The sequence below is a fragment of the Megascapheus bottae genome, chromosome 18 (genome assembly GCF_031878675.1).
Source record: "Megascapheus bottae isolate mThoBot1 chromosome 18, mThoBot2.hap1, whole genome shotgun sequence".
Taxonomy (NCBI): Eukaryota; Metazoa; Chordata; class Mammalia; order Rodentia; family Geomyidae; genus Megascapheus; species Megascapheus bottae.
In genome coordinates this window covers 15650890-15667254 of record NC_143526.1, presented here as the reverse complement: position 1 = coordinate 15667254, position 16365 = coordinate 15650890, and the positions used below count along the sequence as shown (strand labels likewise).

The window sequence follows — 16365 nt, the reverse complement described above, 5'->3', positions numbered from 1 at the left end:
CACTGTAGTTCAAAGCCAGCCTGGTCAGGAAAGTCCATGAGACTTAGCATCAATTAACCACCAGAAGACCAGAAGTGGCAGTGGTAGCTTAGTGGTAACACATTAGTCTTCAGCAGAAGAGCTCAGGGACAGCAAGTACCCAGATCACAAGTTCAAGCCCCATGACTGACAAAAACATATTTAATCAGGGAAATATCTCTAAAACCTTTCTCTGAACTAAAGGAGTTTTCTAGCTTTGACTCATCTTCCTTGCTTTGTCTCTCCAGAAACTCGCAGCTTGATCAATGGTGCTAGCCTGTTTCCCCTTAGCCTTTCATTGTCTGAAACTCAGTGAAGTAGTATATGCTTCTGTCCTGCCTGGGGCCTGGAAGGTATCTGTCCTCTGGTTCTACCACTGAATGGAACATAGACTTCACTGCTTAACTACTACTCATTACCCTACACTTAGTCACTGGGTACCAACACCATCTCTGATATATTCTCCACATCTAGACCTAGGAACCGAAGACTGTGTAAGCTATATACTGCACAGTCATTTCACTTAAGGAACACTATTTACCCAGTAAGCACTTATTGGGTAAATCTATGGTAGAAAAAAATGTCAAAGGAACTTCATATATTACTATGAATTTCCAACAGGTGGCAGTCTTGAGAAAAGTACATCTTTGACACAACCTTGCACATGGACTAGTGGCAGTCCCACAAGTGTTCTTATCTTGGTTAAGGCCATGGATTCTCTACAACTGTATGCCAAGTGCTTGAGTACTTGCAAGTTCTCTAGTAATTATCACTCTTCCATATCTTGTAATGGAAGAATAAGAAGAAACTTAGATAAATTCACAAAACAGGAAACTGTGTTGGACTTTAAGTGCTGGTGAAAATGACCATGTGAGATTTCTCTCACAGTCAGCTCAGATGTTATCAATGGCAAAAACAATCTGACACACTTGGTGTGTCAGGGACCAGGAATTTGGCCTAGTGATAGAGTGCTTGCCTAACATGCACAAGGACCTAGGTTCAATTCCTTGGTGCCACAAACATAGAAAAAAAGCAGGAAGTGGTGCTGAGGCTCAAGTGGTAGATCTTTAGCCTTGAGAAAAATCCAAGGACAGTGCTCAGGCCCTGAGCTCAAGGACAGAGCAGGGGATAAGTTCTCAGAATGCTACAGGAAAACAATCAAGAGAAAAGTATTTTACCCACATATTAGAAACATCCTTCTCCTTAGTGGCCCTATGTCCAATACCTTGCCAATGCTTGCTATTCCTTAGGCTACGTTGGAAATTGGATAGGAGGCTATACAGGTACTGGATTGTTTTGAAGAAATCATTCAAGTGTTTACAACCGAAATTGACTGTGTTTGTTTTCCTGGTTGAAAGTCCATGTTAAAGGTCTAAGGCTGTTGGCTCTGTTCCCTTGTGGAGACCCTCAGGGTAGTATTCTCATTGTATCCTTTTCCTGGGTACCAATTTTCACCTCAGTGCAGGGCTCACCTCAGGAAAAAGGCGAGGTTCTCCAGCAACTAGCGCCAGGCTGTTGTCCATGCTGAGTCTTGTCCTAGACTTCACATAAATGCCACAGGAGCCACAGAACTGGGCAGACAGGTGATTGCTGGCCCCACATTTAGGGCAAACAGAATGGCTAGCAGGAAGGCTAAGCTAGAGGACAGAAAAATGTTTTAGGATATTGTTAAGACTTCTAATTTACTCATCTGAATTGTAGGCAACAAAATCACGTGCTCCTACTTCAGACTCAGCAATCCATATTTTTAGAATTTTCCCAATGGATGGCCAAGTCATTATAGAGTATGTGCTATGACATCTCTTGTAATACTGTGGTTTTAGAGGAAATAACTGGAAACAACCTAAGTGTCCAGCAATAGGGAATAACCTAAATATACCATGGTATGAACATACAGACAATGGAATGTTATGAAGGGACTGGAAAGAATGAAGGCTTTACTAATGAAGTAGGTAGTTAGGTGGAAGGCACTGAAACAGGTTTCATCCAAGCACCAGTTCATGTGTAAGGGCACTGAACATTTGGAAAAAATATTTCAGAAACTGGGGGTGAGTGTGCTCGGGAGAGGAACTATGGGGGCTGAGATGAGAAGCGAGCTAATGCTTAACTCTAAGCCTTTTCAGTATTTGCAATGCAATAGTAACTCAGATAAATTATTTACCAATGAATCTGAGCCTTCTGCTTAAAAGGTCAGTGAAGTACTCATTAAAAAAAGAAATGCCAGTGGCAAGTGAGCAAACAGGTTTAATGTTAAAGAAATGGCAATCAAAATGTCACAGACATTCCCGACTATTTAAATTCTTAGATACAGAATTTTACAGGGCTATGGAGGAAGATCCTGTCTCTCCCTAGGCTGGTAGTACAGAGCAGCGGGGTTTTTTTTTGTTTTGTTTTGTTTTGCCAGTCCTGAGGCCTGAACTCTAGGCCTGGTCGCTGTCCCCAAGCTCTTTTGCTCAAGGCTAGTGCTCTAACACTTGAGCCACAGCACCACTTCCAGCTTCTTTGAGTAGTTTATTTTAGATAAGAGTTTCATGGACCTTCCTGCCCAGGCTGGCTTCAAACTGAAAGCCTCAGATCTCAGCCTGCCAAGTAGACAGGTTTAAAGGTATGAGCCACTGGTACCTGACTAGGGGTCTGATTTTCACATATCACTATGGCTCCACACCAGTGCCAGAAGGATGCCTCCCAGAGGTTCCAGCAACCACAATGAGAAGAGGAAAAGGTCTCCCTTTCAGAGCAGGTATAAGAAGGACTTTATTTCCATTGAAGATTACAAGGAATAGAACGGAATTTACAGGCAGGACCAGTATCTATATTCTCTAGGCCCCCACCCAAACCAAAAAGGATTAAATACCTGAAACAATGCAAGGCCTAAAATTATGATGCACTCAATCAGTTCATAAAGCAATTCAAAGAGCATCTAAGTCCACTGCAAAAGCCAATAAAATGGATGCTTCACAGTCAATGCCCATAATAAGGGCAATTGTACTATGGATTTACTAGGACAATATAAATGAGGTATCTAAGGTGATATGACAGGTTTAACCTCTATCCTTTGGGATTCTGGTTTTCATAGAAAAACGTGTGTTTACTTTCTATTTTTGATACATGAAAAGAGTTGTTTTATTTTGGAGAAAAAGATGGAACTATTTCACAGTATCTCTGAATATCTAGTAGAGTTACTAAGTAAATATAAGAAAGACTGGCATCTTTGCTGCTACTGCAGTTTCCAAATGGTGATGCCGTAATAGCTGCCTAGTGGTCTGCTATGTGCAGGCATTGAGGGCTATATCTCTGTCCTGGTATCAACCCACACACTCTGAGGCAGGTGTCATCAATGCCCCCATTTTACAGGGGAGACCCCAAGATGAACCCAAGCCATCCAACTCAATCCAGCCTAGGACTCAATCCAGCTCCATCAACACGACAGTAATCTCACGACCAAGTAGGAATGCTTGGTATAGGATCAAGTTCTACTTGTCAGCTTCTTTCCCTTTCCATTTTCCTCTTTTCTAGAGTCTGACTTCTCTAAAAGAAAGGATTGTGATTTCACATTTTCTCTCTAATACAATACCAGGTAGCTTGGCAAAAAGGTGTTAGTCATTAAAATAGGATTGAGCCAATGACTGATTCAACTGTTAACTAAATATGTGTACTGCTGTATATTCTTTGTGTCCTACTAATAATGTGTTCTAGGGCCATTTTCCCCTCAAAGATACCCGTTTTAGTTTATTTGCCCTACGCTATCTTGATTTGCTTCAGAGAAAATGTTTGCAAACTTTTGGCTTCTGCCTTTGCATTTCAGTTATCCTTATCCTAAAGTTTTGATAGGAATTCTGCCAAGCTACATTCCCTAAACAGAAAGCTTTTACATCTTTCCTAGAAATGTATCTTACTGTTCAAGTGGATTTTGAAAAAAATATAACATTGTTTAAAGAAAGAAAATTTCTCTTACCCCATCATATTAATGCTGCTAAACAAAGAAAAGACATAAAACTATCAGATTGAATATGCATTTTTACTTCTATGGTGCTGCCGTAAATACTATCATTCTAACATCTAAATTCTGAAAAATTCATATACAAGTACAACATTAAGAACAAGTTCAATTTTGGTATAGTTCATTGATAGATGAAACCCAGAAGCAATTATATCATTGACAGTTAATAAAAATTAAGTCAATTCAAATGATTTTACTTTTACATAAGAAGTTCAGAAAGCCTGAAGAGGGATGTGGTTGCAACTCAGTGGAAGAGCCTTTGTCTGCCATGTGTGAGATCTGGTTCAATCCTCAACAATGCAAAAAAAAAAAATTTTTTTTTTCCAGAAGGCCTGGGGAAGGGATGAGAGAAGTGATCGGGGTGGGGAGTGGTAGGGAGGATGAAGGGCTGAAACAGAGTTTTGTTCTTCTAGCTTCTAGCTCAGACTGACTTCAAATTCATACTTTGCCTGCCTCAACTTCCCAAGACCTGGGATTACAGGCATATGCCACCATATCTAACTTAAAAATAAGCTATTTGCTTAGCAATTTACTTACATATATCAATAAGATCAGTCCAAGTTCCACTATTTTCTATTTTATGCTTTCCTATTCCTTCTAATATTCACTCTGGTGCTTTGGAAAGTTGTATGGTATAATTTCATGATGGGCGAATGATAGCGAAGTCTGAAACCACATTACTAGACACAAAACACCATAAACAAAAGATGATTTAAAATTATATCAGATTTGATTTGGGAAGATCTATGATTAAATTCACTAGCTAATTGTTATGCTTTCATTTTTGGCTCTCAAAATAAATCTTGTGTAACGGAAATAATCTTTTAGAAAACAACACAGATTGTATGGCTCAAGTGGCAGAGTAAAAAGTGTCCAAGGACAGTGCCCAGGCCCTGAATTCAAGCCCCAGGACTGGAAAAGAAAGAAAGAAAGAAAGAAAGAAAGAAAGAAAGAAAGAAAGAAAGAAAGAAAGAAAGAAAGAGAGAGAGAGAGAGAGAGAGAGAGAGAGAGAGAGAGAAAGAAAGAAAGAGAAAGAAAGAAAGAAAGCAAGAAAGGGAAAGAAAAGAAAAAAACAACACAGGTTTTCTTTCTGGTAATGATGGAATAAGACTGTAAGAAAAAATATAGAGGTTCTGGATAATGGATAGAAGTAGGTCTATGTAGCAAATATGCCCAGGAAGGAGGGGAGTTCTAGACCTAGGGTGAATTTTATCTTATACACTTTAGATGGGTGCATAAGAAGTTGGGAACAAAAAGTACTGAAGCTTTCCTTAAGTACTATCATTTGTTCCACACCTCTCATTTACTTCTTTAAAGCAGAAATTCAAATGCTCTCACAGGAGGGTTTATAGATGTACATAGGAATAGGTTATGTATAGCTACAACACAAAGGATGAGGGGGAGGGACATAACTTACCTGGTATAGATATCTCACAACCATAATTCAGTGTTTAATGAAATATATGATGCAAGAATTGGACCAAATTAATAGGTGGAGGCATTCCACCCAGGCAGCATCTTTCAACTTTTAGCTTTTTCACTGACAAGTACAATTACTATATATATTTAGGGCACATGAGTTGATGCGTTTATACAGTATGGATTTCTCAAACCAAGCCACTAAACATAGTGTTAACATACATCTTTGGGGTTTTTTTTGTATTAACACTTAAAATTTGATCTAGCAAGTTTCAGATGTATAATATATTGTTATTAACTTGAAGTCATCATGTTGTACAATAGATCTTTTTTTATACAATAGATCACTCAGATTCCTTCTGATTGAAATTAGTCCTTTTACTAACGTGACCAACCCCACCATCTCCCAGACTATGATAACCATTTTAATCGCTTCCTGAGTTTGATGTTTTTACACTCTGCATTCAATTTAAGACTCTCTGTGCCAAACTAACTACAGCCACCATAACATGCTCCAAGTTCACCTGTGTGGTCACAGACGATAAGATTTTCTTCTCAGGGGCCGGGAGTTTGGCCTAGTGCTTAAAGTGCTTGCCTAGCATGCGCGAAGACCCAGGTTCGATTTCTTGGTACCACATACATACAAAAAGCTGGAAGTGGTGCTGAGGCTCAAGTGGTAGAGCTCTAACCTTGAGAAAGACCAAGGACAGTGCTCAGGCCCTGAGCTCAAGCCCAGGACTAGCAAAAAAAAAAAAAAAAAAAAAGATTTTCTTCTCAGCCATGACTTTGGCCTAGTGGTCGAGTGCTTACCTAGCAGGCATTAAGACCAGGGTTCAATTCTTTATTAACACATACATAGAAAAAGCTAGAAATAATGCAGTGGCACAAGTGAGAAAGTCCAAGGATCGAGCTCAGGCCCTGAGTTCAAGTCAGGACCGGCAAAAACTAAAACATATATATAGTTGGGTAAGGTGGCTCACTCCTGTAATCCTAGCTACTCAGGAGGCTGAGATCTGGGGACTGCAGTTCAAAGCCAGCAGGGGCACTAAAGATCATGAGACTCTTATCTCCAATTAACCACTAGAAAACTAGAAATGGCCCTGGCTCAAGGGGTAGGGTGGTAGCTTTGAGCTGAACAGCTCAGGGACAGCACCCAGGCCCAGAGTTCCAAGCCCCATGACTGACAAAAAAAAAGGTTTTCTTCTCATAGGCTTAAGAGCATTCGATTCTGGATATATACCACATTTCTTTATCAGTTTATCTACTGATAGATGTAAGGTAAATTCCATATCTTGGCTACTGTGAATAATGCTGCAATGAATGTGAGAATGTACTTATCTCTTCAGCATACTGATTTCATTTCCTCTAGATATATGTCCAGTACTGGGATTGCTGATCATATAGTAATCTAATTTTAATCTTCCATTCTGTTTTTCATAATGTTTGTACTAATTTATATGCATACCAATAATATGTGAGACTTTCTCTTTCTCTACATGCTAGATAGCATTAATTTTTTATCCTTATAATAGTCATTATGACTAGAGTAAGGTGAGACTTCACTGTAATTAACATTTTCCTACTGATTAGTTTTATGATTTTTTTTCTGTCGGTCGGTCGTGGGACTTGAACTCTGGGCCTGGGCACTGTTCCTGAGCTATTCAGCTCAAAGCTACTGCCCTACCCCTTGAGCCACAACACCACTTCTGGTTTTCTGGTGATTAACTAGAGATAAAGAGTCTCATGGATTTTAGTGCCAAAGCTGGCTTTGAACTGGAATCCTCAGATCTCAGTCTCCTAAGTACCTAGGATTATAGGTGTGAGCCACTGTGCCCAGCTGGATAATTTTTTATGTTCCTATAAGCTATTTGTATTTCTTCTCTTGAGAAGTGGCCTGCCAGGTCTTTGCCCAATTTTTTCTCTTTTTTTCCCACTCTTTCTTTCTTTCTCTCTCCCTCCCTCTCTCCCTCCCTCCTCTCTCTCTCTGTTTCTCTCTGTCTCTGTCTGTCTCTGTCTCTCTCTATCTCTCTCTTTCTCTCTCTCTCTCTCTTTTCCAGTCCTGGAGCATCAACTCAGGGCCTGGGCCTAAGCCCTGTCCTTGAGCTTTTTCAAGGCTAGTGCTCTACCACTTGAGTGACAGCACCACTTCCAGCTTTTTCTGTGTATGTGGTACTGGGGAATCAAACCCAGGACTTCATGCATGCTAGGCAAGCACTTTACAATTAAGCCACACTCCCAACCCAACCATTTTTTTTTCTTATGATTGAGTTATTTTACTTTGTTATATGTTTTGTATATTGACCCAAACTGATGGTTTACTAATATTTCCTCTCATTTGATATTAGATATTTTTACTCTGATGATTCTTTTAAACAGGTGTGAGCACCCAGCTGATTGATTCTTTTGTGTGATATTAGTTTTAATTACTTATTTTTTATTTTTGTCTGTTGTAGGTCTTGAACTCAGGGCCTGAGCATTGTCCTTGGACTTTTCTCAAGGCTAGAGCTCTACCACTTGAGCCACAGCACCACTTCCAGCTTTTTTCTTTGTATGTGGTATGTATACCGGGGAATCGAACACAGGCCTTTGTGCATGCTAGGCAAGCACTCTACCTCTAGGCCAAACTCCCAGCCCCTTGATAATACTTTTATGTAATCCTACTTGTCTATTTCAGTTTTGTTGCTTCTATTTTAGGATCATATCTAAAAAACAAAATCATACAAAATCAAACAATATCCTGAAGTTCATTTTTAGTCAGTTATCAGTTTCAAGTCTTATGTTTAAGTCTTTAATACGTTTTGAGCTGAGGGTTATATATGGTATAAAATAAGTGCTTAGTTCCATTCTTCTGCATGTCAATATTCACCTTCCCTAATGCTATTTGAAGAGACTGTTCATGGACTGGAAGAATTAATATTGGTAAATTCTACCCTAAGCAAACTGCACAAACAGTGAAATCCCTATCAAAATTCAGAGACAGAAAAACAATTCTGAAATTCATGTGAAACGACAAAAGATGGAACAGCCAAAGCAATCTTGAGTAAAAAGAACAAAGCTGGAAGCATTACACACTGTGATATCCTACCAGCCATAATAATTAAAACAATCTAATACTAATTAGCATACTGACAGGCATTTAGACCAGTGTGGTACCAGAAGTAAATAACAAGTAAATAACAACTGATTTTTTTTCCCAGTCCTGGGGCTTGAACTTAAGGCCTGAGCACTGTCCTTGGGTTTTCTCAAGGATAGAGCCTTACCACTTGAGCCACAGCACTACTTCCAGCTTTTTTCTATGTATGTGGTACCAAGGAATCAAACTCTGGATCTCGTGCATAGTAGGCCAAACTCCCGGCCCATCAATTTATTTTTTTAAATACACCAACAGTAGAAGGACAAAATGGGCCAAGGATACTCTCTGTCTGCACGTGAACATCCCCACTGACTACTGCCAGCTTCTCATGCAAAGGTCTTAACAAACTGTATAGAATCATTGATTTTTATTAAACCTTTTTGAAGCTAAGACTCTCAGGATAAATTGGTGTTGATGAATCTATAAATTCTCTCCACACATTGAAATGTTGCCTCTATTTGCCATGTTTTTTGTTTTGTGTTGCCTCTCCTTCTACACTGAAGATTATGTCTCTCTATGAGCACTAACACTGAACATTTAGTAGACACTAAATACAAGTCTGGCATGTAAAGTCAACCTACCTCTTGTGATGAAGCCAGGGTCCCCTCACAGGTGACACAGTATCTCAGGTGAGCAGGATTCCCTGTACCACAGGCACGGCAAATCACCTTCTCCTTGTCAATAGGGAACAAGATATATGACTGAACTAACAACACAGTGCAGAGAAACTACCAAGTAAGTGGTCTTTCTAACCAATGAGCCAATTACAGACCCCAGCGTAACATTGAAGCCCCAAATACTGGCTCAGTTTTGGAATAACCACACATATATAGTGTCATACATATGAACATAGTTTAAAAGAGGGGAAAATTGTTTTTCTTTTATTTTTGGCCAGTCCTGGGGCTTGAACTCAGAGCCTCAGCATTGTCCTTGGGCTTTCTCAAGGCTAGAGCTATACAACTTGAGCGACAGCACCACTTCCAGCTTTTTCTATGTATATGTTACCAAGGAATCGAACCCAGGTCTTCTTGCATGCAAGGCAAGCACTCTACCACTAGGCCAAACTCCCAGTCCCAGAAAATTGTATTTCATGAAGTTATTTTAAGACAAGATTATAATTCAATATCAATTGGAATGTTGAAGTTTAAATACATAAGTAAAAAAGAAGTAATTTGTTCTTCCAAACATGTTCAGGAAATACATGTCTACATATTCTTCCTAATAGTACAGGTCCTATTGGCAGGTTATGTACTTGAGCCAATACACCTTTCCAAACATCTGGATAGATTTTATTGATATATGAGGTGATTGTTGATTAGTCCATTCTACCAGCTGAATTGCTCAAACATTTTTGCTGTTGTTGTTGTTGGTCTTAGGGCTTAAACTAAGGCCTAGGGCCTGGGTGTTGTCCCTGAGCTCTTTAGCTCAAGGCTATCACCCTACTCCTGGAGCCACAGCACCATTTCTGGTTTTCTAGTGTTTAATTAGAGATAAGAGTCTCACAGACTTTAATGCCTGGGCTGGCTTTGAATCAAGATCCCCAGATCTCAGCCTCTTGAGTAGTTAGGATTACAGGCATGAATCTCATGCCCTGTTTTTAAACATTTATTTTATACAATGTAGTCACATTTCTATAGAGTCATATTTTATTACCTTCAGGTGGAGACTGGCCTGTGGCCGCAGTTGTAGGGCAAGAGGGGCCTCACACACCACACAGATGGGGGTGTTCAGGGGTACCATGCTCCCACATTCCACACATAAGCCCATCTGCAAAAGGAAAGGTTTAGGGTTTTCTTTTTCTCTTTCTTTTTTTTTTGGCAGTCCTGGGCTTGGGCTCATGAGCGCTGTCCTTGAACTTTCTCAAGGCCAGCACTCTACCACTTGAGCCTCAGCACCACTTCCTGCTTTTTGCTATGTATGTGGTACCAAGGAATCGAACTTGGGTATTCGTGCATGCTAGGCAAGCACTCTACCACTAGGCCAAACTCCCAGCCCGGTTTAGGGTTTTTTTTGTGGGTTTTTTTTTTTTTTGCCAGTCCTGGGGCTTGAACTCAGGGTCTAAGAACTGTCCTTGGGCTTTCTCAAGGCTAGAGTTCTACTGCTTGAGCCACAGCACCACTTCCAGTTTTCTCTATGTATGTGATACGGAGGACTTGAACCCGGGGCTTTTTGCATGCTAGGCAAGCACTCTATCACTAGGCCAAACTCCCAATCCAAAGTTTAGGTTTATCTTAGGTTGCAAAAACTGGAGGTATTGAGTATATCTTAAAACCGCTGGAAATAAAGAGCTCATATACCAATGAACGATTTATGTGTGTGTGTACTGGGGCTTGACTCAGGGCCTGGACACTGCCCCAAAGCTTTTTTGCTCAATGCTAGTACTCTACAACTTGATCCACAGCTCCACTTCTGACTTTCTGGTGGTTAATTGGAGATAAGAGTCTCATGGACTTTCCTAGTCAGATGGTAAGATGGTTTTAAGTATTCTGTAGCTCACCTGAGCACCTTCTGGAGGTGGAAGCCGACAGCCAAAGATGGGTGGGATAGGAGCTCCACATTCTTGACAGAAGCGAGCATAAGGATCTGGTGGGTAAGAAGCCAAGCAATGGGCACACCTACAACAAAACACATTCCCAACAGGCCATGTGGGTCTACTTTTAAGAAGGCTGGTGAAAATCTAAACATGTTCAGTTACACACACACACACACACACACACACACACACACACACACACAGCAGCTATCGAATAGGATCCAGGCCCAAGATTTTTTTTTTAATGTTTTTAAACAGGATTTCTTCATTACAACATTCTTGAGATACATATTCCATTTTATATTGATTCTCAAGTGCTAACAATTCATTCAACTAACAGATCCATATAGAATTCCTTGTATGGTACGCAGTTCTTATTTAGGTCATTTTACCAAAGTAGCCTCATACCTGAAACTTATAGTGCCTGTACTTACAGGTTAGACCCATGTAACTTCCTAGACATGACAGCCCTAATCAAAATGTTTGATTGGGCTTGGCTTGTCCTATTACATTGGATTTGGCTCATGTGATGGTAAACCTGGGGAATTCTAATCATGTTTACAATGTTCTCACTTTATGCTTGAATACAAAATACAGAAAAATGTAAGGAAAATCCCTCAATATTTGGAAATTGAACAAAGGACTTCTAACTTACCCATCTGTGAAAAACGAAAATGTCAGATACTGACCTAAGTGAAAACACAACACATAAAAACGTGTCTTTATTTTTTATTGGGCCAGTCCTGGGCTTGAACTCAAGGCCTGGGCACTGTCCTTGGGCTTTCTCAAGGCTAGTACTCTACCACTTGATTAGCAGCATCATTTCCTGCTTTTTCTGTGTATGTGGTACTGAGGAATTGAAGTGAGAGTTTTGTGCATGCTAAGCAAGCAGTCTACCATTAAGCTACTCTCCTGGCCCCAAAAATGTGTTTTATAGAATGACCTGGGAAATAATTTCTCTCTCCTTTAATTTTCTGAGTTTGTATAAATTAGTGTTACTTATTCCATGCATGTTTGGTAGAATTTTCCAGTGGTATCACTGGAGTTTTGAGTTTCTCTTTCAAGAAGTCTTTATCTATATACCCAGTTTAATAACTGTAAGTTCATTCATGTTTATCTTCTTTTCTGAGTGAATTTTGGAGTCTCTCTCTCTCTCTCTCTCTCTCTCTCTCTCTCTCTCTCTCTCTTTCTCTCTCTTTCTCTCTCTCCAAAAATAATACATACTCCATTTGTACACAGAATCAAATGAAAAATAAGCTACAGTGATAACAGGGGTTAATTATTGCCTAAGGGTGGGGAAAGGTGAGAGGGTACAATGTAGACAACTTTTAGAGGGGATGAATTTACTAATTTTTTGACTCTGGTGATAGTACACAGACAAATACACATGCACACACACATATGTGTAAGTACATACATATATACATATATATATAAAAAGCTGCAAATATATGCAACTTGTAAGTCAATTATATTTATTAAAAGCTCTAAATTTTTAAACTTTGAGAGCAAATGGTGAGCAAAATTATTGTGGCTTTTCCATTTTTAAATTCTCTGACCATGATTTGCTGACAATCTTTGCAGAACTTAGAACAGAAAAAAGAGAATGTGATACATACTTGAGAAAGTCTGTCTCCCTTTGAATCCTCATGACCTCTGTGCTTGTCAGACTCTTACGGCCATTTATGTGTGCAAATCCAGGGGGCTAAAATTAAGGGTACAAATTGATATATAGGTATATATAGTTAATTTTTTATCGTAAAGGTGATGTACGGAGGGGTTACAATTACATAAGTAAGGCAAAGAGTATATTTCTTTCCTTCCTTCCTTTCTTTCTTTTTTTGTGGGTTATGGGGTTTGAACTCAGCCTGGGTACTGTGGCTGAGCTCTTAGGCTCAAAGCCACCACCCTACCCTTCAGCCAAGCCCCACTTCCCATTTTCTAGAGGTTAACTGGAGATAAGAGTCTCAGGTCTTTTTGTGCCTGGGCTGGCTTTGATCCTTAGATCTCAGCCTCCTGAGTAGCTAGGATTACAGGCAAGGGTACCCTGGCTTACATTTCTTTTTGAATAGTATCCCCTCCCCCCATTCCTTACTTTTCTTCCACTTTCTCTCCTCCACCTAGGTTAATTTAACTTGATAGATGTTATAAGATAGCAAACTTCTATTCACATTTAACTTTATTGTTTCCTAATACCTAGCACTCATCTTTTAAAAACTATGATGGGGATAGTCATGAACAATTATCACTCCAATATCTAACATTAAAAATTAAAATGTTTCATAATTACATATGTAAATTTCATTGAAGATGAAAGTTTATAATAAAGGATATCTGAATTTACCACACTTAATAAACCAAACAATCTAAGGTTTTGCTCAAGGATTATGATACTTGAAGGAAATGCTAAAAGACTCACCCAGAGAATGTATACTGTTATTTAACTTACTTGAATCAGTTTTTATTTTCTTATTTTATTTTTTGCCAGTTGTTGGGCTTGAACTCAGGATCTGGGCACTGTCTCTGAGCTTCTTTTATTCGAGGCTAACACTGTACCACTTGAGCCATAGTGCCATTTCAGGTTTTCTCCTCTTTATGTGATACCAAGGAACTGAAAGTAGGATTTCATGCATGATAGGAAAGCACTCTACCACTAAGCTACCTTCCTAGCCCTGAATCCATTTTTATACTTGAGCATCCACTTTGACCCAAGTATTGTAGCCTACCATTGTTATTATCTCCTTGATATCCACAATAACCCTCCAAGGTGAGTTGTATTATCCCATTCCATCCTATCTTTGTAATACCTTTGTTGTTATTATTTTTGAGATAAGAGTCTAGCTATGCAGCCCAGTTTGGGCTTGAACTTGAGATGCTCCTCTTTCACCTTCTTAGAAGTATACCCCCAAATCCAGCTTGTAATATCTTATTTTAATATAATTTCAAATTTACAGAAAAGAGTTATAAGGAGGAAGTGGCGCTGTGGCTCAAAGTGGTAGAGTACTAGTCTTGAGCTGAAGAGCTCAGGGACAGAGCTCAGGCCCAGAGTTCAAACCCCATGCCAACCAAAAAAAAAAAGTATTTTGGGGCAAAGCACAGTAGCTCACACCTGTAATCCTAGCTAATCAGGAGGCTAAGGATTGCGGTTTGAAGCCAAACCGTACACTAACAACTCTTATCTCCAATTAATCACTAGAAAATGGGAAGTGGGGCTATGACTCAAGGGTAAGGTGGTAGTGAGTTGGAATTCAGGGACAACATCCAGGCCCAGGGGTAGGGCAGCAGCCTTGAGCTAAAGAGCTCAGGGACAGTGCCCAGGCCCAGAGTTCAAGCCCCATGACCAAGCAAAAAAAAAAAAAAGTTATAAGGAAATCACAAATTACACCTGTCCACATAGCTTGATTCAATTCATGTGACACTTTACTTTAGAAGTAGTGTTTTTATTTAGACCCCACTACAGTACACTGTTCCCAGAAACTGAGCGTACTCATTGGTCAATCTGGTAACCAGGTAGCTATTTTGTCCAGAAGATTTGGAAAGGCAGTTTTCCATTATAGATATGGCTATTCTTTTGTTTAGTGGCATTTGCAAGCAGATCTTTCCAGATTTGTGGTTCTCTCGTCTGGATTTTGTGGTCCTCAAAAAGTAGAGTTCATAGGCACATGAAAGAACCCAGGAGCTCATGCTGACTTCTACCTTGACTGCTTATAAAGGCAACTGTTTGTCCTTAGGATAGTCATCTTGGCCAGTGATCTTCAGACGAGGCTGACCATAAAAGGCATCTGTGAATTTCATTTTAAGTTATAGTTCAGCGAATTGTAGGCAAGCCAGCTAGAAATCTACATATACACATAAGGTGCCCTCTGGGTGGTTCTGATAAGGCAACCAAATTTGGGAACCATGCCTTTTGTCTCCTTCACACTTGATAATAGATGCAAACATCTGGAACTTTGGACACATAGGGAGCAACTGCGGTTAGGAAATGCAATTCCAGGTACATTCTACTTGGGGTTCAACAGAAAGAGAGCAAAGTCTCCTAGGTTGTGCTTAGAAGCCAAAACCCCAAGGGTCAACCTTGACTATGCCCTTTACTTCAACTCAATGATCAACTGATACCCTCAAATATCCCTCAGCCAAATATGTCTGGACTCTCTCTGCCTTTTTTTTTTTTTTTTTGCCAGTCCTGGGGCTTGAGCTCAGGACCTGGGCACTGTCCTTTGACACTGTTTGCTCAAGGCTAGCACTATACCACTTGAGCCACAGCACCACTTCTGGCTTTGTGTAAGTGGTACCCAGGAATCAAACCCAGGGCTTCGAGCATGCTAGGTGTGTTCTCTACCACTAGGCTATGCTCCCTGCCCTCCCTCTGTCTTTTGTCCTCACAACCTCTACAACCTTGGCCCAGTTACACTTACATATATCTCTATAACCAAGCTGGAAGAGACATCTCTAAAATGACACTCACCTCCTTTTCTACAGCCAAAGAGAAAACTTTTGAAGGATTATAAATTGCTTTACAAAATGAATAAAATCCAAACTTCTTATAATGGAACTAGCACCCTACTGAGCCCCTGTAATTTTCAATTGTGACTATAAGTAAAACCAAACAATGCCTCTACCACATCTCATACTAAGTGAATTTGAATTTCTCATATTAGGCCCCTAGAATTGATTTGAAGCTCCTCGGGTGATTTTTAAGCTGAGAACCACAAAGCTAGGTGTTCTGGACCTAGGTCACCATAGCTCAGAACTTGTTCACTATATTTCAGCCATAGAAGCTCCTTCGTCCTCTCTCTTTGCCTTCCTTCTGGTAACTATTGCTAAATATTTTCCCTAAGACTTTTTTAGGGATAGTAAAGCCCTTTGATGTTCTAATTTAGATGTTAACCTCTTTAAGAAAACTTTCTCTCTCTCTCATCATGAATGGCCTTCAGGAACTCTTAGACTTCAGTATTCATTAGAAGAGATAAGCAAACTGATTACTGGGTCCACTGGATAATTATCTGCTTGCTCAAAACACCAACATGTCTACTCTATGAATGCAAACATTTCCCAATGAGGACCCATAGTCAAAACCCTGGAAGTCACTGCTATAAAATATTTTCACACGAATGGAAGAGGTGACATTGATCCAGATGTACTGTACTCATAAACTAATACTTTGAATTTGAGTTAAAATCCAATTGTACAATTATTCAAAGATGATTTTTTTTTTTTTTTTTGGTCATAGGGCTTAGACTCTGGGACTGGGCGCTGTCCCTG

The 16365-nt window shown here is 39.7% G+C and overlaps 1 protein-coding gene across 5 annotated transcripts in view; it reads right to left on the bottom strand.

The window, feature by feature from the left end:
- The window catches only part of Dzank1 (double zinc ribbon and ankyrin repeat domains 1), a 46857-nt gene that overhangs the window by 19174 nt on the left and 11318 nt on the right, over window positions 1-16365 (bottom strand). For 4 of the 5 annotated variants that reach the window (XM_090351943.1, XM_090351945.1, XM_090351947.1 and 1 more), the window contains exons 8-12: window positions 12723-12808; window positions 11068-11185; window positions 10224-10337; window positions 9152-9244; window positions 1491-1655 (exon numbers count right to left, since the gene is read on the bottom strand). In XM_090351943.1, coding sequence (XP_090208069.1) covers window positions 1491-1655; window positions 9152-9244; window positions 10224-10337; window positions 11068-11185; window positions 12723-12808 — 576 coding nt within the window. The remainder of the gene's footprint in view (window positions 1-1490; window positions 1656-9151; window positions 9245-10223; window positions 10338-11067; window positions 11186-12722; window positions 12809-16365) is intronic. The other variant, XM_090351946.1, reaches the window with a different exon arrangement.